The sequence below is a fragment of the Papio anubis genome, chromosome 19, assembly GCF_008728515.1.
Source record: "Papio anubis isolate 15944 chromosome 19, Panubis1.0, whole genome shotgun sequence".
Classification (NCBI taxonomy): domain Eukaryota; kingdom Metazoa; phylum Chordata; class Mammalia; order Primates; family Cercopithecidae; genus Papio; species Papio anubis.
In genome coordinates this window covers 60,814,517-60,838,016 of record NC_044994.1, presented here as the reverse complement: position 1 = coordinate 60,838,016, position 23,500 = coordinate 60,814,517, and the positions used below count along the sequence as shown (strand labels likewise).

Below are 23,500 nucleotides of genomic sequence, written 5' to 3'. Positions count from 1 at the left end.
CTTTTTTGAAATGTGATTTGTCCTTATCTTTCCCTCATTCATTCAGCTAATGGCCATTGGTTGAGCGATGGTGAGCCACGTACTATTGCAGAATGAAGCTAAGAACTCCACCACCTAAACTGTCAGGCCCTTTCCTTCCCTTTTTATGCCATACTCATATTAACCAGGGATTTCAGCAGAAGAGAAATGTAATTGTTGTTTAATTTAAGGCATATGTTTTCAGAAGGTGTCAGTTCATATGAAAACATGTTTTCTAAGAAAAGCATTTGATGATAATGATGGAAAGGTTCTAAGTCAATGACCTCTCGTGTAAAACAGAAAATTTCTCTCTACTGGAAATCAGAATCCTTGTTAAACACAACCGTAAGAGTGTTAGTAAAGCAGTTTTGGATTGGAAGCATTTGAGAGTAACAATTGATATGATGACATAAAAGAAATTAGCATATTAGTGTAGATTTGCTAAGTTGACTTGTGACCTCATGGGAAGCAGTAAACAGGGTCTTAGAAGAATTGCACAGAACTTAACAGGAAAAGTTCAAATGTATGTGTTTGTGTCCTAAGGAAGATAAGAGCTGGGGGGCATCATATTAAAGAGCTCAAGTAGCTTGAAGGTGTCGAACACTAGATGTGTTGAGATTGGCACTAAAATGTGCACAGTTTCTAAAGAAGGGAGGTGGGCTATTCCTAAGACAAGCTAATATTTACAGTTGTAATTGATACCGTCCCTTCTTTTCCCACTCACATCACAATCATCATTGAGCTCTTCTCTATGTAATAGAAGACAGCAAGAAACTTGAAGGTGGCAAAAAAACCTCAGATTGTAATTTAATCGTCAACCCAAGTTAGCTCGAAATCTTTTCAGAAGATGTAGCTACTAAGAAAAGCTACTACTGATGTGCTATCAAAGATTATTTTCAGTATTTTATTTTGAACTATATAGTTTAAATGTTTTGAAAGAAATACCTGTTACTCAAGGCGCCTAATATTTCCTGAATAAATGATAACAGGCTTTCACTGGTTATTCAACCTTCTATTTATCAGATTTCTATAAATGCAGAATAAGTAACAGTTTTATTCTTGAAAAAATTGAATATTTAGACTTGTATTTATCTAAATGACCAGAAAGTATATTTAACTGTGACAGCTTGATTCTGTTTTCCCAGACTGTTATTTTTCTCCAATGGTTTATTCATATCAAGTCTTATTTTATATATTCTGTTTCCTGAGTTTTGTCAATATAAACCCAGAATGTTTAAATCTATATCACTAACAGACTTCTGAATTAACCTGCTTGCATTCCTCAATATCCTGCTCCAAAATCATATAACCATTTCTAATATATTCATCATATTCTCAGTAATTGAAATCTCTTTGCTAGAACATGTAAAGTCAATAAGAGGAATGGAGATACAGGAGATTTAAATCAATTCAGATCAACACTTGCTGTGGCAATCTCTACAAATTAAATTATGACACCGGAGTTCTAATTATACAATATCCTTCATGTCAAAGATAAGGCTATTTAACTATGTCAGTAAATAAAATATCTGGTATTTTATCTAAAATTTCTGACTAGGTCAATCCCCCTAGCCTCATTCACATTTGCTGTATAGCTCCCAAACTGTTGACAACTTACACTAAAAGGTATGATCTCTGATGAATACTGTACCCCTTGCCGAAGGCTGTTCTCTGAAGGCAAGTCCATTTCACATCCCACACCATTGAGTTACCAGAACACAGCATAGCAGATACCATACAATATTTGCGGAACTAAAGATTAAATTTATAATTTAAGAAAACATCCTGAAAATATTTTTATTTTCATTTTTAGCACAAAACCAAAACATTTTTCTTCCCTCTGCATACCTTAAAAACATCTAGTGGTGAATTGCTCCCAGTCAGAACATACTGCTCTTCCAGTGATCAAAATACCCCCAAAATCAACACACTTTCTGATATCTACACTAATGTAAGAAGAAAAGGAGAAGTGTTTCCTTCTTTGTCAATATTCCCATGTACCACCCTTTCCTACAACATTTTCTCTAAATTCTGCAGCATCCTCCCTTCTTACATGCTACCGCCCTTTTCAGATATTGTTCTTACCTTCTTTTTTTTGTTTGTTTTGTGTTTTTTGTCTTGCTCTGTCACCCAGGCTGGAGTACACTGGCATGATCCTAGCTCACTGCAACCTCTGCCTCCCAAGTTCAAGCGATTCTCCTGCCTCAGCCTCCTGAGTAGCTTGGATTACAGGGGTCCCCCAACATGCCTAGATAATTTTCATATTTTTATTAGAGACAGGGTTTCACCATGTGACAGGGTTCATCATGGTCTCGAACTCCTGAGCTCAGGGAATCCACCCACCTTGCCCTCCCAAAATGCTGGGATTACAGGTGTGAGCCACCACGCCCAGCCTTGTTCTTACCTTTCTACCTGGCTCTGCACTTTGCCTGGCTAACTGCTCTTCACCTTACCCATCTCATTCACTATATCTCCTCTTTATCCCCACACAAATAACTGTGCTTCACCTATAAGGCTATATAACATATTGCATTTAATTGACTTGGATTGTTTGTGTCTATGGCCATCAATACATCACTTTGTAGAATCTTTAGTGCTTAACATGGGAGATTGTTGATTAATATTTGTGGAGTAAATAATTGGGTTGTATAATGAATGAACATATGAACTTATTTTTGTTGTCATTTAGTTTCGTTTTTTACTTCACTATTACTGCATTTTACCTATTCAGACAGAATCTAATTGACTTTCACATGGAGAAAGAACCTTTCTAAGCCCCCATAGATAAAACAATCTTCCTGGGTGTGAAAAAAATTGTGTAACAAATACTTATGTTTTATCTTGCATAAGCAAAATAAATAGGGTTGCTTATATAATCACTACTTAAATTTCAAAAAAAATTAGGATGTTTGAATTAAATTTTCATTTTTGGCTGTCGATTCATAGGCAGTTGAAAGAAAAGATAAATTCCATGTGCCTTTTACCCTGAGCCCTCCAATGGTAAAAGCCATATGAAATTTATCTTTGGGACCCAAGAGACCTGGATCTAAGTTCTTATCCTAGTATTGATTGAGTGCCTACTATTGTGTACAATTTTTAGTACTTTACAGTTATGAATGAATGGATCCTTTAGATAGGCTGTTAAACAGCAGTACATTAGTACAATACCAAAGTCAGACATTGACAGTTATGCAAAGAATTTGACACAGTGAAATGCAGAATGCTTCCATCACCACAAGGATGCATCATGTGGCTGTTTTTTAGCCACAGCACCCACTCCCTTCACTCCTGTATTCCTGAAAACCATTAATAGGTTCTTCATTTATAAATGCTGAATATATATATGATTATATGTAATCATATATACAAATAAATCATGTATATATAAATAAATCATATATATACATAATCATGGACTATGTAGTCTTTAGGGATATTTTTCACTCACAATACTTCAAGAGATTCACCCAGATGGTTGCATGTATCAAGAGTTCATTCTGTTTTGTTGCTGAGAAGTAGTTCAAAGTATGGATGTAATTGCTTGTTTAATTATTCACCCCATGAAGATCACCTGTGTTGTTTCTAAGTTTTGGCATTTACATATAAAATACTCAAGATTTACCTATAAGTTTTGTGTGAATATAAGCTTCTATTTTTATGAAGTAAATACCTAGGAGTCCAATTGCTTGATCATATGGTAGCTGCAATTTTGAAGACTGTCAAACTATTTTCCAATGTGATTGTATCATTTTACATTCCCTCTAGCAATAGGTGAGTAATTCAATAGCTGTGCTATTACCACCATTTAGTATTGTCGCTATTTTGATTTTAGCCATTCTGATAGGTGTATAGTTTTGTCCCATCGTGGTTTTAATTTCCATTTTCCTGATGACTAATATGTTGAACACCTTTTCATATGCTTATTTACCAAAGACAATTTATCTTAGTTTTCCTCATCAGAGAATGATCTGAAAGATATTTTCACTGGATATAGTACTTTGAGTTGACAGCTCTTTTAGAACCTAAATAATTGTATGTCACTTCTTTCTGACTTCCAGAGTTTCTGATGTGATAAGCCCTGTTATTTGGATTTTTTCCCCTGTGTATATACTGTAATTTACCTTTTAGGTGCTGTTAAGATTATTTTTTCTTATTTTCCATAAGTTTGACTATGATGTGTCTTAATATCAGCCTTTTCGGGTTTATGCTGTCTGGGATTCACTAAAATTCTTGACTCTAGATTTGATCCTTTCATTTGAAAGTTGGGAAGTTTTCATCTATTTTTTAGTACTGTCAGTCCTACACTATTTTTCCTCTCACATTGGCCTCAAATTACATGAATGTAATTTTTTTTTAATCACCCCACAGGTCTCTGAGACTTTACTTTTAAAATTCAGCCTATTTTCTTTATCTCATTCAGATAGGATAATTTCCATTCATTTATCTTCAAGTTCACTGACTCTTTCCTCTGTCTTCTGCATTCAGAAGTTGTTTTTTAAAATTCAGTTCATTTTTCAGTTTTAATTTTTCCATTTGTTCCTTCTTTGCATTTTTTTAATTGCTGAGACCTTCTATTTCTTTAATGAAAATTCCTATTTTTTATTTGTTTCATGCATATGCACAATTGCTCACTAAAGTATTTTAATGATGCCCTCTCTAAGATCCTTCCCAAATAATTAACACATCTTTATCATTTCAGTGTTGGCATCTATCAATTGTTTTCTTTCATTCACTTCAAACTATTGTGGTTCTAGGTATGATGAGTAATATCCAATTGTATCCTGGATACTTTGTGAAATATGTCATGAGATTTGGATTTTATCTAACATTGTGTTTTGGGTGGGTTCTTATGAAACCACAATTGAGAGTGAAAGGATAGCATTGTCTTGTTACTTCCAGATGTATGTAGAAGTCCAGGTTCTACAGCTGGCCTTAGCTAACAGGCATGGGGTGGGGCCACAGTGTTCTGTGATTTGGGGTGGATTCAAGCATTATTGTCCTAAAAGTTTCGTCTTGCTACATTGACTCTTCCTTAGTACGTTGGCTAGAGCAAGCAGACTTAGGTTGTGTTTCATTTTAGGTATTTTTGTGTGTTTATCTGTACCTATTGGTGTTTCCAGATTTCTGGCTTCTTCAGTTCTAATTTTGGAATATATGTGACAAAAACCCAGAAAATTCAACAGCATGCCATTTCTCAATTCTCAGGTCCCCTGGGTGATATACCTCTTTTCTCCAATTTTGAGTCTTTTTCAATATTTGCTTTATACATAATATTCAGAGATTTTAGTCTTACTTAGTGAGAATGTAAATTGATACAATTTTTCTAATAGAACACTTGGAAATGTGTAAAAAAGATTTAAAAAATAAATATTCCAATGACCAAGCCACACTATTTTCTAGGAATATATCATAAGCCATTTTTAAATATCCAGTGATTTATATACATATGCATACTCACTGTAGTGCTGATTATATATCTAAAAATAATAAACTAATTTTTTAAATGTTATTAAATTTAATTAAATTATAGTACTTTTATGTAAACATAAGTAGTTGTGACACATTTATATAAACAAGTTGCAAAAAAACATATTTCTATACAATATTTGTTTAGCATCTGCATGATACTAACATGGTAGATATATGTTATTATGCATTTGTCAAAAGCCATAGAATGTACAACACAGAGTGAACCTTAATGTAAACTATGACTGCGGTTGATAATGTCTCAGTTTGTTTCTCAGTTATAACAAACAAACATGCAGCACTGATGAAGGATGTTGGTTGTGGAGGGGTCTCTGGGGGAAAGGGGAAGTATGTGCAAACTGTCTACTTTCTGCTCAATTTTGCTGTGAACCTAAAACTTGTCTTTAAAAAAAGTGTATACATAATGTTCTTGGCTTTTGAGGAGAGTTATAATAAATATCTAGATGTGCCTTCCTCCTTTTTTGCCGTTAACTATTAAATAAGCTTTTATACAACATGTTGTACAATGTTTAATGAAAGATGATTCTCAGAGCTGAGGGTCAAGAAAAAGAGGTATCTATCCTGATCGTTTGTTTCCTCTTAGAAAACAAAAGTTACAAACGCCACCAATTTTTCTCTTTGACTTACGAAGATTTGTATTCAACAGTTCAGCCTTTCTCATAATGGACCTCTTGATATATGCCATCTCACCCCAACACCACTTTTAGGACTCATAGAAGAGCTGTCATGGGATGGCATTGATGTGATGAGGAGGAACACAGGGAGGATATAATTCTCCTAAGCAGCTTAGCTATAAGTTTCAATACTAGAGCACTCTGTCTCAGAAAACTGTTTTCTTGCAGTACATACATTTTCCAAAATCCTGTTTCATGACTATTATTAATATTATTATTACTATTATTTTAATCTGGAGACTGACACACAGAGATGCTTACAGCATTGACAAGAATAAAGTAATCAGGAGGTAATGGACCCATTTCTAGCTCCAAAATCTGTATATTTCCCATTGCACTATATTCATCTGATGTAAATATACTCTGGTGTTGGTTCAGAATTTGAAGAGTTATATAAGGAAGAAAACCTAATACAAATCAGTTTTCTACCAGCCTACAGTTGCATGAAATTCATTTCAGTCTGTAAATTGCTCTTACGCATTTGTTTCCAAGCTATTTTCCCAGAATTATCTGTTCCAAGACAAATAATTTGTGATTTTCCATTTTTAATGCCATCATGCTATTTTCTATGAAGTACAAATAACTCACTCCCTTCTCCTTTCTATAAACGCAATAATTCTGTTTTTACCTACAGAACAGTAAAAAACACTCAGGGTTTACACATTTGTGAAAATTCATTTATTGTTGGTGGTGGCAGGAGTGGAAAAATAAATGTTTCTTAGGTGGTGTATCTAAGAAATGAATTAACTACAACAAAAGTGAATTTATTTTATCTCTCACTGCTGTTAGCTGCCAACAGCAATGTTAATTCCACCAGAAATTGCATGACACATATCTTGTATGTCATTGGTTCTGAAAGTAAATGAACATACATGATCCAGCAGCTGGTTGAACTTTTAAAAAATATTTATGCACAGTAAGACTTGTATTGGCTACAAGATAGTTTTATAGTTAAATATTTCATCTTTAAGTAATATTCAAATAACTCAGATCTAGTTATGGGCCAATGTCATTCCACAGCCTTTTAAATCATATATAAGCTAATTACATTAGCAGCAGCATTCACTTTCATAAAGTAACCAAAGGCACATCTATTACCCTACTTAACGTAGTATGGCATTTAACAACAGTCAGTTATGTTTTAATATATATGGCACTCTTTACCCAATGTCTTACCTCTGCTCTTAACTCACAAATCACTCTGTCTTTGCTGTTTTGAGATTTGGATTCTTCCTTTACATTGCCTGACAGTTCTTCCATTTCATCATTATGTTGACCAAGACGAATGTCAAACTGAAAAAGAAAGTTGAAACTATAATCACAGGATGCTATAAAGGGTGGTTACAGGATAATCCACATTAGTCTTTCATTTAGCTTTAGTGTTGTTTTGCTTTTTTCCTATGTGGATTCTGGCAGGCTTGTTGCTGTTGATGTAATGATTGTGGTTGAACCATTTATTGTTATACTTGTAGTTCAAAAATGCTAACCTCTAAAAAAAAATAAGCAAATCTCTGTAAATTCCAATTCATCAGTTGAAAACTAGGCAGAACTCAGTTACCTCCACAAACTCTGAAACAACTGAACAGCTGGTTTCTAAGCTTACCAATTAACCCTTATCTTTTCATCCTGAATATTAGTACCTCAGTATTCTTTGTAATCTTTTTTATGTCTATTTAATAGCATATTAATTGTAACGGAGACAAACTTGGGCAATGGAAAAAAAAGTATATACATACTGCTTGGGCTGATAAAATATGTGAAAAAATCTATAAACGCTGTCAATAAATTTCCATAGAAAATGACTGCAGAAAAAAATAAAAAGGTGAGAAAAGTCCTACAAATGCAAACAATGATTATTTTCCCACAATCGTTCTTAAAATTAAAAATTTTCAGCAGAACCGTGAAATTTGATAAATATATAAAATATGTAGTTGCACACATATATGCTGTTTTCATTATATTGACATACATTTTAACCTATGTAGGTAAATGTTTCCATCATCCATATTACATAATATGTGTGTAATTTTATAACAAATTAAAATACAAAAGCCAATGTTACACTATCTGTTTAAAAATAAAAAGTAGTACTCATAATGTTGTTATTAATAATAGTAATATTAAGCATGTGCTAGTCCCCAAGAACTGAACTTGATATATATTGCCTTACTTAATGCTAACAGTAATCCTATATGTTAGGCATTGTTATCATTATCCCTCCACTAGAGAAAAGTGAACCCTATATATACATACATACATATATATATATATATATATATATATATATATATATATATATATTTTTTTTTTTTTTTTTTGAGACAGAGTCTCGCTCTGTTGCCCAGGCTGGAGAACAGTGACGTGAACTCGGCTCACTGCAAGCTCCACCTCCTGGGTTCATGCCATTCTCCTGCTTCAGCCTCCCGAGTAGCTGGGACTACAGGCACCCGCCACCACGCTCGGCTAATTTTTTGTATTTTTAGTAGAAATGGGGTTTCACCGTGTTAGCCAGTATGGTCTCAATCTCCTGACCTCGTGATCTTTCCACCTCAAGGTGAACCATATTTTTAAGAGACTTAAGTAACTTTCCTAAATTCACAAAGATAGTAACTGGAGGAAGCAAATTTTAAGAAAGTACTTGCCAAATGCATTACCTGAGTTTTAAACCATTATTGCATCTATAATTATAGACCTAAAGGCCACTGAAATAATTGTCTCAAAGGCAATAAACTGATAGGAAGAGATAGTAAAGGAAACAGCAGAAAATGTCATAGTCTAAGTATACTAGAAATCAACTACAATAATGGTAGAAGCTGATTTCCCAACACACTACAGAGAGACTCCATGTTCAGAGCTGGTAACATAAAGAGAGCACACAGAAGGCAAGGAAGAGAACAAGAGAAAATACCACAGAGTTCTTTGAAAGTCTGAGTAGGCAAGTCCAGCTCACTATCATGGTAGTTAAATAGACAATGTGGCATTAATCCCTAGCCAGAAGAATATAAATTACTTTGCTAAATAAAACAGAGGATAGTAGAAGTAAAATAAAAGCAACCAGTTTTGGTTTAGGTTTACCAAAAGAATATCGAATTCATTTGGGTAATTGAATGCTCCCCGTTTAACTTCTGAAATCTCGTCATTAAACCACAGGGAATTCAATCCATCAATAAATCTTTCAATTGCCAACAGAACTCTCAATGAACTGTACCACTCAAAAGAGAGAGGAGGCAGGAAAGCAAATTTTTATAAACAACAGCAAAGGAAACCCACGTCAAATACCTCAAATAAATCCACATCATTCATCATTGTGAGTGGAAAAATCAAAGATCTCTGGGCATGTGAAGAACGTAAGAGTGGCATAAAACAAAACAAAACAAAACAAAACAAGAAAAACAGGAATAGTCAAGATTACGATTAAGAAACAGAATGTCCATAGAGGAAAGAAAAAAATGGAAGAAAAGGGAGGCCACATGGAGAAGGCGAAAGGACGGAGGCTCTTAAAATAACTGAAGGAAGAGATCATGGTGGTTTTTGATCAGAATAATGGTGGAAATGGAGAGAAGTAACTGGAACCAATGTAAGATATAGAAGAGGATACTAGTTTTAAAAAACTACTGTCATCACTATCTTCAAGAAAAAAATAAGAATATATTACACTCATAAATTAAGGACACAGCAAATTCAAAAATTTAAATAATAAAATATAGTCCTCTAGGAAATTTATTAAATAGGTCAAGAAAAAAAATTTATTTGGCAAGTAAAGTTCAATGCTGGAGTGCACTGAAATTTGGTCCTGCTGCCTGCTGTGTTTCTGATCTACTCCATTGGATGGTTCCCGTGTACCTACTTCATTTGTACTAATTGCAATGCTGGCAAATTTTAAGTGTCTGTCTCCAGCCTATAGTTTTCCATTGAACTTTGAATGCACATGTCCAGCTTCCTACTCAACACCTCTAAAGGGCATCCCACACTTAACACACTGGAAAGCCGAATTCAGAACTTCTCCCTCAAAACTGTTTCTCTGTCAATCTTTGTCACCTCAGTAAATATCGATACCATCCTTCCCAAAATTATTGAATATGTTAAGTTCTTTATTTCTCTATGCCACATCCAAACTAAAGCTAACTAAATCAGCTTGCCCTTCACAAAGCATAATAAATCCAGTTACTTCTCTCCATTTCCACCATTATTCTGATCAAAAACCACCATGATCTCTTACTTCAGTTATTTTAATAGCCTCCATTCTTTCTGCTTCTGCATGTAGCCTCATACTTCCTTTCTCAAGATAGCCACCAAATAAAGCTTTTTAAAAAGCAATTCAGATCATGAAACTCCCCTGCTCAATTTTCTTCAATAGCTTTTCAATCAACTTACTATATAAATCAAAGTCATTATCCACATGATCTGATAACTCCTCAGCCCTCATCTCCTACTCCTGGTCCTCATTCTACTCCACCTTCTATCTTCCTCACTGTTATTTGTATATTCTAGGCATGGAGGAGTAAAAAAATAAATAAAAATAATAAGTAATAAAATATTATACAACTAAAGCCACTAAAACAATATAGCAGGGAAAATTGATGAACAGATTGATTAAACAACTATACTTTCTCCTTAAAAAACAATTACTTTGAACATTTTAAAATTATGCTTTGGACACAAAATAACCTTAATTTTGTTATTTGCCTCTTCAAATTTAGGTTTAGATTAATGGATTTGTAATGAAAATCTATTTAGCAGCTGAGAAGTTTAAAGCAGTGGACATATAGATGCTAACAATGATTAATTTAGTGGAATTATGAATGTCATCCACAACTGATATATCGCATTCGTTAAGTTGACAGTGACAGAAATAGAAAGTACTCTATGAGGTGAATTACTCAGCATTAGAAAGCATTTTCCAAGTTCCTGTCCTTTTATTTAATATTTATTTAGTTTATTCTCTGGTAAACCTTCTCTTTTTTCTGTGTTTGTACCATAATATAACTCCAAAATCACTGTTTAAAAATCCTCTGTTTTTATTGCAGTGTTTATGAAAATTTAAACCAGGCAATTTGCCATATCCTTGATCTCAGAAATATCTGCTATAATTCACTTCTGGAAAATTATCAGTACCACATATAAATGTGTATTCTATATTCAGATAAGCATGGAATGGAAAAAAACTGAAGACGATCTCCAAGAAACAAAAGTATTGTGTAACATAAAGTATTTTCTTATTCATATATAGTAGAAAAAGAAAAATAATTACAAAAAGGCAAAAAAAGTAACATACCCTATTGTCATTTTGCTTCACATTTTAACCTTCAAAATGATCTAAAAGGATTAAGTAGTTAATGCAGACTCCAAAGTTCTGCTCTTTGGAAATCATTCACCAAATATTTAAGTCAATATTATTAACCATGTAGAATTATTCAATATCCCCTAAACACCAAATCTAGCATTTCTCCAATAACTTTCAACAAATAATCTTTCAACTTCTTTCATGGAGAAATAGGAGCTAAGGACCTCCTACTTCCTGTGATGAAATATACAAATTTGCATGTCTCTACAGAAATCTTTTACTCTTTTAAAGAACTTAAATATCTCTTCTAAAGTCAAAGTCTAATCATTTCAGTTGTACTTAGAATTTCATACCTTCAGGGTACTTGGCAAACTCATTCTAAGAGTTGTTTATCTCGTGTATCTTGAAATTTTCTTGGTTTCTTCCCCATTAACATGTAATTGCTCAATACTTTCCATTCCGGTTGGGGATGAGGGAGTGTGGGAGATCAAGGGTCGAAGGATAATCTTTTCTTTATTATTATTATGATTATACTTTAAGTTCTGGGATACATGTGCAGAATGTGCAGGTTTGTTACATAGGTATACATGTTTCATGGTGATTTGCTGCTCGCTCCCCTTGCCCGCCCCCCGACGACCCTCTGACAGGCTCCGGAGTGTGATGTTCCCCTCCCTGTGTCCATGTGATCTCATTGTTCAACTCCCACTTATGGGTGAGAACATGCGGTGTTTGGTTTTCTGTTCCTGTGTTAGTTTGCTGAGAATGATGGTTTCCAGAGGCCTCAGAAATAACACCACACGTCTACAACCATCTGATCTTTGAAAAACCTGACAAAAACCAGCAATTGGGAAAGGATTCCCTATTTAATAAATGGTGCTGGGAAAACTGGCTGGCCATATGCAGAAAACTGAAACCAGACCCTTTCTTACATCTTATACAAAAATTAACTCAAGATGGATTAAAGACTTAAACATAAAACCTAAACCATAAAAAAACTAGAAGAAAACCTAGCTAACACCATTCAGGACATAGGCATGGGAAAAGTCTTCATGACTACAACCCCAAAAGCAATTGCAACGAAAACCAAAATTGACAAATGAGATATAATTAAACTAAAGAGCTTCTGAACAGCAAAACAAACTATCATCAGAGTGAACAGGCAACCCACAGAATGGGAGAAAATTTTTACAATCTACCCATCTGATCAATGTCTAATATCCAGAATCTACAGGGAACTTAAACAGATTAACAAAAAGGATAATATTTTATCCAGTCTTGGAGCTTCCACTCAAGTTCTTTGTTTCCTCTTACCATCAAGTGCCTTGAAAGAGTTGCTGCACTTAACTTTCTCACTCGCTTCTGCTACCAGCATTCCTCATACTTTCCACCACACAATATTCAGTTCTGCCCTTACTTGAATCCTTGGCAGAATTATACACTGTTGACAATGCCCTTGTTCAAAGACTCTCTTCCTTGGGCTTATACAAAGAATAGTTTTCCTGCTTCCCGATGTTTAACGTGGGTTCTTTTCTATTTCCTAAGTGTCTCGGCTGGGTTGAGAAATAAAGGGAAAGAGCACAAGAGAGAGAAATGTAAAGCTGGGTGTCCAGGGGAGACATCACATGTCGGCAGGATCGGTGATGTTCCCCTAGCGGTAAAACCAGCAAGTTTTTATTAGGGATTTTCAAAAGGGGAGGGAGTGCACGAATAGGGTGTGGGTCACAGAGATCACATACTCCACAAGGTAATAAAATATCACAAAGCAAATGGAGGCAGGGTGAGATCACAGGACCACCAGATGAGGAGAAATTAAAATTGCTAATGAAGTTTCAGGCAGGCATTGTCACTGATAACATCTTATCAGGAAACAGGTTTGAGAGCAGATAACCTGTCTGACCACAATTTATTAGGCAGGAATTTTCCTCCACCTGATAAGCCTGGGAGCGCCACAGGAGACTGGGGTTTATTTCATCCCTTCGGCTTCAACCATAAAAGATGGCTCGCTTTGAGAGGGCTGTCTATAGGCCTACCCTCCAGGTGCATTCTCTTTCTCAGGGATGTTCCTTACTGAGAAAAAGAATTCAGCGACATTTCTCCTATTTGCTTATGAAAGAGGAGAAATATAGCTCTGTTCCGTCTGGCTCACCAGCGGCCAGTTCAAAGTTACCTCTCTTGTTCCCCGAACATCGCTGTTATCTTGTTCTTTTTTTAAGATACCCAGATTTCATATAGTTCAAACACACAAGCTCTACAAACAACTTGTGCAGTTGATACAATCACAGGGTCCTGAGGCGACATTCATCCTCCTCAGCTTACAAAGAAGATGATGGGATTAAGAGATTAAAGTAAAGACAGGCATGGGAAATCACAAGGATATTCACTGGGGAAGTGATAAGTGTCCATGAAATCTTCACAATTTATGTTCAGAGATTACAGTAAAGACAGGTGTAAGAAATTATAAAAGTATTAATTTTGGGAACTAATAAATGTCCATGAAATCTTCACAATTTATGTTCTTTGGCCGTGGCTTCAGCCGGTCCCTCCGTTCGGGTCCCTGACTTCCCGCAACACCCTCCTGCTTGGATTTCTGTGCAGTTTCTCCTTTTCTCTCTGTCTTGCTTGGTGTCAATCCTCAGTGCCCCAACCCAGAGTCATCCCACCTACTGTCATGGCTTAAGCCATCATCTCTCTGTTCATTGTTCAACTTTCCTTTCTACATTCACAAATCCATAATCCTACCAAACACTTCCAACTCAACCTCAACATATTCAGAACTAAATTCACTGTCTTTTTCCCTTACATTTTTCTTCTTGTTGTTGTGTTCTCTTGGTGAATGTCCACCTGGCTGATAAGGTCAGAAATCTTAACTTCTCTTTCTGTGTCACCTCCCCTGAATCTTCATGCATTTGCAACATTCGTTTAATCACCAATCATTATCACTTCCTTCACCTGCATATTTCTCAACATACCTCCTCCACCACCAAGCTCAGGACACGTGAATATTTCTATCTAGATTACTGTAACAGGCTCATAACAGTTTCCTCATCATGCTCACCCCCCAAATCTTTTCTTCACACTTAAGTTTGGGTCATTTTTTGAAATTGTGATCAGATTGACCTTGGTCAATAAATTTTGTTAGCTCTCCCGATTGCCTTCATGTTGGTACACATGTTTTTAATGTGGTTCTTGAGATAAGTATTGAATATCAATTAGCGTAAGGGTATATGAGCAAGTATTTTACATTTGGTCAGGTTTTGGTAGCGATATATCCTTATGAAAGCTGAGGAATGTAAGGAGGAAATATGTCCAAAGAGTAGACTCAAATGCAGTGGGACCAGAAATATGTGACAGCAAGGTTAAGATTCCAAATAACATGTATTATTTATCAATGCAAAGAGAAGTCTTCAAATGGGAATATAAGCCACAAAGAAGTATTTTATGCCTTAGATCATTGCTTCAAAAAATTTAGCCACAATCCCTTAAAGTAGATTTTACCTAATTCCCTCCCTTAACTTTAGAGAATGGTAGAAAATACATTGAAGAATGTTTAGCTTTAACAAATAAAAAAGTTATTGTATTCTTCAAGTCAAAATAAGGATGTCAAATCACTTATCTCAATGGTTTTTTGTTCTCTTACCAATATATTTTTTAATTTTTGAAGTTTTTGTTAAAATGGTTTATTTATTTGAACTCAAAAATAAAATTTTTAGTGAATTTTAAATATTTACTTTTCATAAAATGAGTATTTTAACTCAGTTTTAGAAAAAAAAATGGTATATGGACTTGGAAGCATGAAATTAAGAAGTTTGCTTTTCTGGAAATGCAATAAAAGGAAATATCATTGAGAAATAATATATTCAATGGTAGTTGTCTGGATTTCTGTCTTGTGCCAGAAGCGATATATTTTCTCCCCAAAATGGCATCTCCAAGAATTAAGTAGCCCTCTTTATCTCCCTCCAGCTGGGACAGATTAATTCCCTTCCACTCTCTCCTCTCTCTTCTTTCAATAACACTGTGTAGGTGTTAAAGGCATGGGTTATGACCAATGAACAGAATTGTCCTTTAGGCCAACAACCCATAGGCAGTGGCACCAAAAGTCTCACCCCCAGCCCCCAGGACAGAGGCCACAGAGCTGTCTGTTTCCACTGTCTCAGGGAGAAGGAGCCAAAAGCTGACTCAGCCCAAATCAAAGCCCAGTTGGAGAGAGAATAAGTGCTTCTATGCCCAGAGTAGGCAAGTTGTGGGCAGGAAAAGGGAAGATTTTGCAGCCACTCGATATTTAGAAACAAGGGTAAAACTGGACTCTTTTCCACCACTATGATCTACTGCTACTGAGCTCCAGGGGATCTGAAAGCCCAAAAGGATCTAAATAAATCAGGAGAACTTGGCCCAGACTGGAGATAAGAGTGACAAATGGGAAGATATGTGAACTTAATAGTGTGTGGAAAGATGACGTTGGGAACATCAGCTCTTCATATAGCTGCCAGCCCTACAGACGACAACACAGTAAGAACCAAGACAACCACTCTAGACTGATGTAGCTGGGCTTCAAGGCTATTCCCAGATACCACATCAAGTGTGAGATCGCACTCCAGGTGTGAGACATGAGAGGGAAGAGGAGTACAAACTTAGCTGTGGTGGATCGGTGCTGGCCCCAGACACAGGGACTTCACAAGTTTCAAATAATACTCAAAGTTCCCGGGGAGCAAAAGGGCCGATACCAAAAAGACAGACCCATGCACTCAAAGCAATACCAGTGCCATGGTGGCAAATGGACATCGCCATGGGAATAGACCAACTGTAGATAGTGCTATGGGAAGATAAAGGGCAGTTTGAACCTATGTTCTTATTCCAGAGCCACTCCATCTCTTTTTTGACTGAGGTTTCCAAAGGAGCAGCTTTTCTGATATAGAGCAGAGGGCTAAATTGGGCTCCGAGGCAATGACAGCCAACATGTCTTCGCAAGAGTACAACCATCTTGCATCTGGCCTGGACAAAAGTCTACATGTTGACATTTTAAATAGAATGATTATATCACACTTTACTGTAAGCAATGACATCTTAAAAACATAGAAATGTGATATTTGGTATCATCTACTTACAATTTTATATTGTTATTTTATTCCCTCAATTTTTATTATCCCATTGCCTCCAGATTATCATACCATGATATGTGAAATGTTTACACTTGAGAAAGTTTTTACTCTATAATATGCAATAAAACTGTGGGTATAAAGTATGTATGTATCTATTATTACTATAACACCCCAAATATTTTTAAAAGTTTCTTTTGGAATGAATTACCCTAATAATTGTTATGTGTACACAATTGCTTAAAAATAAACAAGATAGTACAGATTTTGATAATTATTAAATATAAACTAATCATTTACTAGAAATGCATCTCTTAATGAGATAGGTGCCTTTTTTCAATTAATTTGTGTGTTTATGGATGAAATTAGTTACTGATAGAATGACATAAGAATTATTCTTTTGTTAATGTAGGCATTAAGAAAATTGATCACACATGTTAGACATGGAAGAAGTTTTATTTAATCAGGGTCTTTGGGTTTTATTAACTATCCTTCTAAATACATGACAAAGACATATTTTTATCTAATATCAAAATTTATTTGTTATTATTTATAAGCTGACCAGTCTGGTAGGTCATATTCCTATATTCTTATAAAGAGAAAATTAGAAACCACCTGAAATGCCAAAGATCTGTGACCCATTGATTAGTTTATTTCTCAACAACAATATTTCAACATATCCCTCTGAGCTCCAGGGGATCTGCTATCTCTCTATTAAGTACCCCAAGTGTTTTTCCACTCTCACAAAATGCTTCAAAATAATACTGAGAAAAAGAGACGAGTATGCCCTTCATTTGAAAAGTGGATGGAAGGTAATATAGGAAAGGAAAACTTGCTTGCAAAGTACTTCCTTAGGCAGATTAATTTATGAATAACTATGTATGGAAGTTGTGAATCTGGAATTAAAAAACATATACCTATTCCTGTGAGGAATCATAGCAAGATGGCAGTGGTATGATGATGGTAATTATTCTAAAGTCTGCAAGTCTCTCCATAAAACCAGTCGGAGCAGTGAACTTAACAAAACCAAAATTGTAGATGCCTATAACAAAATGAGGTGAAAAGTTATCCCTGTGAACCCTAAGACATAAGTAGGTTAAGAAAATCTACTGACACCTCAGGAATTGCAGAAGATCAGCATCTATTTGTGAACATATAAGAAAAGGAGGATGTGATAATATGGGAACCCTTCAGTTGGCAATCCTCATGCCTTGGCAAGTGTGTCAGGCCAATGTGAGAACAGTAAATACAACTAGGAGAGTTCACACATTTTTACACAACCTGATTTGTGAGTGAATGGAATAGGCTAGTGGTAAACCCTAAAGAACTAGGAAAGTGTTAATCCTTTATACTTTCATAAACAAAACAAAGCAAAACAGAAAACATCAAGCTTCCTTCAAAAACACACCCTCTACTGAGAAGAGAATACTGATAATAGATGGGAATAGTGGCAGTATTGATGGGATAGTGGCAATACAAGCAGAGAAAAGAAATAATCCAGAGTCAGGCATTTTTGGAGAGAACAAGAAATATTTGGAAAGAACAAGGAATATTTTAGATATTCCATGAAAATATTAAGAATAGTCAGCTCTCAAGCAGTGAAGCCAGAAAATGTTTCTAGATTCAATCTTTTTATTATCAGTACAAAAATTAATTCATGCCATAATGAGCAACAGAAGACAATCGTAGTTGAATCATATATGATCTTATTAAGGACAAAAAGATAAAAATAATGTTTTAAAGATAGTGAAAGTATGCTACTAACAATGAAGCAGTGGAAGATATATGCCCACTATAGAAAAAGAAAAACAGAACTAATTTTTAATGCAATTGAACAACATTATTAAAACAATAAATAGTATGATGCAGGAAAACCAGGAATTAGAAAAATGTAACAGTACCCAGGAAAGAATTAGAAATAAAAGAAAAAATCATTACACTTCAGGTCAGGTTTTATTTTCATGGAAAATGAAAAAGCAGGCAGCAGTAGGATCCCAATATCAGTATTTTAAATGAGCTGACTGTACACAAAAATCTCAGTATGCTTCTCTCTGGGTGACCTTTCTTGTTTTCTTCTTTGTACTTTTCTGTCTCTTCTATATTGAAAGAATAGAAAATAGAAGAAAAGAAAAATTGTTTCAGAATAAACTAGAAGGAACAGAAGAGCAAATTAGTGCAACAGATGATTCCTTGAGGAAAGATGAAAAGAAATAAAATGCTAAAATCCAAAAATAATGAGGATAGATTAAAAAGGGCTTTAGAAACTATGACCAATAAAGAGAGGCAAAAATAATTCAATATATTTACAATTTTTCCCAGTCTTTCCACTGAAATGGCCTAGAAATAATGACCATCTCAGTATCTATGCACATATGTATGCACAGATTGTGGTCTTAAGATGTTTCCCACTGAAAGAACCCTGGACTCTAAAGAGTTTGCTTTATCCAGGTCTGAAACAGGGTGATTCCAGTATATCTTGTCATTCTATGAAGTGAGAAATCTATAAAAAAATTGATGTATTATTACTAATACATCAATTGCACTCAATAGACAATATAAAGAGGTTTCTGCTTTCTAAATATGGTAGCTTTTGAATATCAGTAAGGATAATACAGTAATAGAATGAAATACATCCAATAAGTTTAAATCCATGTCTTAATATTGATACTAAAAAAAGAAAAATTTATCAAATTTGATCAACATTGAAGAATGGTAGCGATCCAATTCATTATTTTGTTACTTGGTTAAAGAAATGGCGGGGTTGGGGAGAATATAAATTTATTATGTGTCCTGACTTATTTAAATGAACAAAATATTATATGAGATTAAGTTCTCTTTATTTAAATATTCCAAATAATAGCTTGGGCAGAAATAATTGAGCTGGAAAATTATAGCTTTGCAACTCCTGATTCATCTATGGTTCTAGGCAATGAGTATCAGTCTACCAATACCACAGTCAGACACAATCATATATCATGTGCTTCCTAATAGAGAAACACACTGACACATTTCTATGAATAAGTCTTGAAATTGAATCAAACCAAACTCTTTAAATTCGACTTTCATTTTGTAGGAGACACAGAGGATGGAGTAAAATATCAAACAGTACTACAGTACAGGGTATTGCACATTAAAACTCTACGGGATAAATGATCTAGTTTTTTAATGAATAAATTATAAAAAGAGAAAAAGGAGAAATGGAGAAATAGATATAAATATATATATATATAAACCACACTTGAAAATATATATCCAATCAAGATGGCTGCGCTGTATTTGATTTCTGATTCAAATAAAGTAAATAATTTTAAAATCATATTTCTTAGTAAATTGAAATTTTGAACACTAAATATTTAATATTAGCAAATCATTTTTCATTTTTTTGGTTTAAAATGTTATTGTTATATTTAGTGATAAATAAGTCTTTATGTTTTGAGATACATGCTGTAATACTTCCAGACAGAATAATGTAAGGTAGAAATGCAGATGGGAATAATATAGACAAAAAATGCTGTTCATGAGATTAAAATTATTAAATATGGCTGATGGAAATGTTGGGGTTCATTATAGTATTCTTTGTATTTTTGTACACAGCCAAAGTTTTCCATAATAAAACATTTTAAAAAGTAAACTCTATGCCCACTTTATTTATAGGCATAGTTGGAGAGTAGCCCAGCATAAAGATTTCTGGTTTATCTTAAAGCGCAAGATCTATTAGTCTAAAGTCTTTTTGCCTGTTAGTGATTCATTAAGAGAATCTGCCACCTCTTGAAGACATTATTACTCTTTGACATAGAACTTTGTAACATACATGTAATAGGAGGCTAACTTTTTGCTTCTATATATGGTTGTGGGGGTGCAGATGAATATGGATGGCAGTTCATCCAAGGGTTGAACTACTGAATCATAAAATTTTTATAAATAAAAAATATGAAAAGTAATACATCCTTACTGTGTCTATTATAAATGATTGAAAGGGTTATTTTAAATCAGTACTGCCATTCTGTAATCCCTAACTCAATGGAGTCAAAGTGAAGGTTCAGTGCCTGTTTCAACAATCCAAGGTTACACATTTTAGCCGATGGCTGATTTTTGTCCACAGAGTCACTGAAAGGCCAGGAAAAAGCCAATTAGAGTTCCAAATAATTATTTATTTTTCTTAACAGACATATCCACAAGGTAACAAAGGATATCACATGGTCAACAGATAATTCATTATGACTTGCTCAGAATATTGATCTGAGAAATGTAATTTGTAGTTTATCAAGAAGTTATCTAGCATATATTTCAGATAAGGAAATACAAGATGGTGTGTGGTTCTTTATGTGATTGTTTATCAATCTATAACATATACATTTAGAGAGAGTTGATTATATAAATTTGTTCAATCAATAGGAGGAGGTTATTTTGTAAAATTATTGGCAAATACCTAGCTCCTTTAGAAATCAATCACTTTCTATTATTCCATTTTTAATCTAAAAATATGCCTGATTTTCCCTTAAATTTTGAGTTATTTATTTCTAACAGCTTCAGATACTGAATCACAACAAATAATTTTATTTCTTAGTCATAGTCTTCAAATGAAATGTCTAGCAAAGTGCTCACCAAGATGAGCACCATCAGAGAGAGAACCCTCAGGGGCTGCAGAGTATTCAACAGGGTGGTGATCAGTGCATACTTTTAAGAAAACTAACATCTGAAAGAATTAAAAGTAACAACCTCTAGGATTCACACAAGGCCAGTTAATAATCATCCCTGTTCTCAACAGCCAGAGTGGAAGACCTCATAATTCACAGTCCATTGGGTAAAGTACTCCATCCAAATGGTTTTGTCTCAGTACTCAGTAGGTAAAATAGCCCTAGGCTAAATGCTACTCTGGTCTCATCTAACAAAACTTAAAAGCTTCAAGACATGAAAGATATGTTTCCAAGTAATGGAATTAGGACTCAGAACAAAGGTTACGAATAATTACAAAATGACGAAAATATTTAACACTCAACAAGATAAAATTCATAATGACAAGCATCCAATCAAAACTTACTTGTCATGAAATAAATAGAAAAATACAACACATAATGCAGGAAAAAAAAAAAAAAACATTTAAACTGCTCCAGAAAAAGAAAGCACAAGTGATAAAATAAGCATGGTAGTCATCAAAAGAAACTTAATGTTCCTCTTAGCTTGACAAAACTTCAGACAGGTTTACTTGTGACTGTAGCCCCCGATTTCCCTTTTCTTGGAGCATGTATTTTTAAAAAGAAAAACAAAAACTTGCAAATTATTTATCTGCCCCTTTAAGGAATAAATATTTTCCCAGTTTCTTGACAGTTTTCTATCCCAGAAATATTTATTCCAAAGATCTGAAAGCCATCTCCTTAAAATTTATATATTAAAAAAGATAGCAATTCTAGTTCTCCCTTTCTCTGCAGCAAGGTAGAAATCTTACTTCAATGGGTGCCTGTTAGAAAACATAGATGACCAAATCACAGAGAATAACATTGGAAAACTGGGGCATACCTCAAAGTGATGGATACAACCCATTGATCAAAACTCCCTAACATCCTCCAGCACTTTCCCAACAGCCCACCCTAGTGAGACCTCAGTGACTGCCAATGGGCAGATGGTAGAACAACTTCAAGTCACCTAATATACTGTAAATAGAGTTCCTGGCAAAGAAGAGGGGAAGTTAAATATTTGAAAAATATAATGACCAGAAATTTTCCAAATATAATAAAAAGTAGAAACCTGAAGATTCAAGAATTTTAACAAACTCCAAGCATAAGAAATAGGAAGGTGGTATCAATGTACATTACAATCAAATTGCTTAAACCAGTGATCAAGAAAAAAGTGTTAACAGCCAGGGAAAAAAAGACAATTTGATATGCATATCAATGATGAATCTCTGTGCAGGTATGCTAAGTACCAGAAGATAGAAGAAAAAAGTAAACACTGTAGAATTACATTTTTATACAATTCTGGAAAATGCAAACTAATCTATGGTGACAGAAAATAGATCTGTTGCTGATGCTGATGCTGATGCTAAATGCTACTCTGGTCTCATCTAACAAGACTTAAAAGCTTCAAGACATGAAAGATACGCTTCCAAGTAATGGAATTAGGACTCAGAACAAAGGTTAAGAATAATTATAAAACGATGAAAATATTTAACACTCAACAAGATAAAATTCATAATGACAAGCATCTAATCAAAACTTATTAGGGCTCATCATGTGCAGACATCACAGGTAACAAAAGTGATTAGATGCCTTCAGGTCTGTGGCAATATGTTCCTCTCCAGATTTGAGACACCTTCCTGAAGACAGTGGGGAGAATCCCAGATAGATTAAATCAAAACCTGAGATTAGATTTCCTGAAGTAGATTAGCATGAGGGCATTCGTCATACCTTAAACTGAGGTATTAAAAAATACCAGACTAAAAATCAAAGCTTCAGAGTCTAATGATACATGCACAGAGTTGTTTACTGAAAAATCGTGCACAGGGACAAAAGATGGAAAAAAAGAATAATGTTCACCATTAGGAAAATAATTCAATAAATTGTGGAATCATCATGTTGTGAAACATTCTGAAGCCATTCAATGTCACTAGTTTCCTCGGAATTTTGGCCATGAGATGTTGAGTAAGAAAACCATTCATGTGATCCAGTACATGAAAATTACAAAATACTATAGGTATCTGTACGTATTTGTCTTTAGTTATATGTACACATATACTATGAGTATATAAGTATATAGTTATTCATACATATTGGCATATGGTTTTGTATTGAGCATTAGGAAGATAAAGGAATCTGCAGTGAGTGATACAAGGTAAGTGGAGCAGGAAAGAAAGTAAAAATGTATATGCAAAAATAAACTCTACAATACTTATTTAATGTACAATAATAGCTATAAATTTATATAAATGCTTTTTGTTCATATATACA

General features: G+C 34.4%; 1 protein-coding gene and 1 pseudogene across 7 annotated transcripts in view; both read right to left on the bottom strand.

Moving 5' to 3' along the window:
• CCDC102B (coiled-coil domain containing 102B) overlaps positions 1–23,500 on the bottom strand; it is a 288,333-nt gene that overhangs the window by 201,838 nt on the left and 62,995 nt on the right. For all 7 annotated transcript variants that reach the window (XM_009192894.4, XM_009192889.4, XM_009192892.4 and 4 more), the window contains exon 5: positions 7,356–7,472. In XM_009192894.4, coding sequence (XP_009191158.2) covers positions 7,356–7,472 — 117 coding nt within the window. The remainder of the gene's footprint in view (positions 1–7,355; positions 7,473–23,500) is intronic.
• LOC103879807 lies at positions 15,152–19,796 on the bottom strand (annotated as a pseudogene).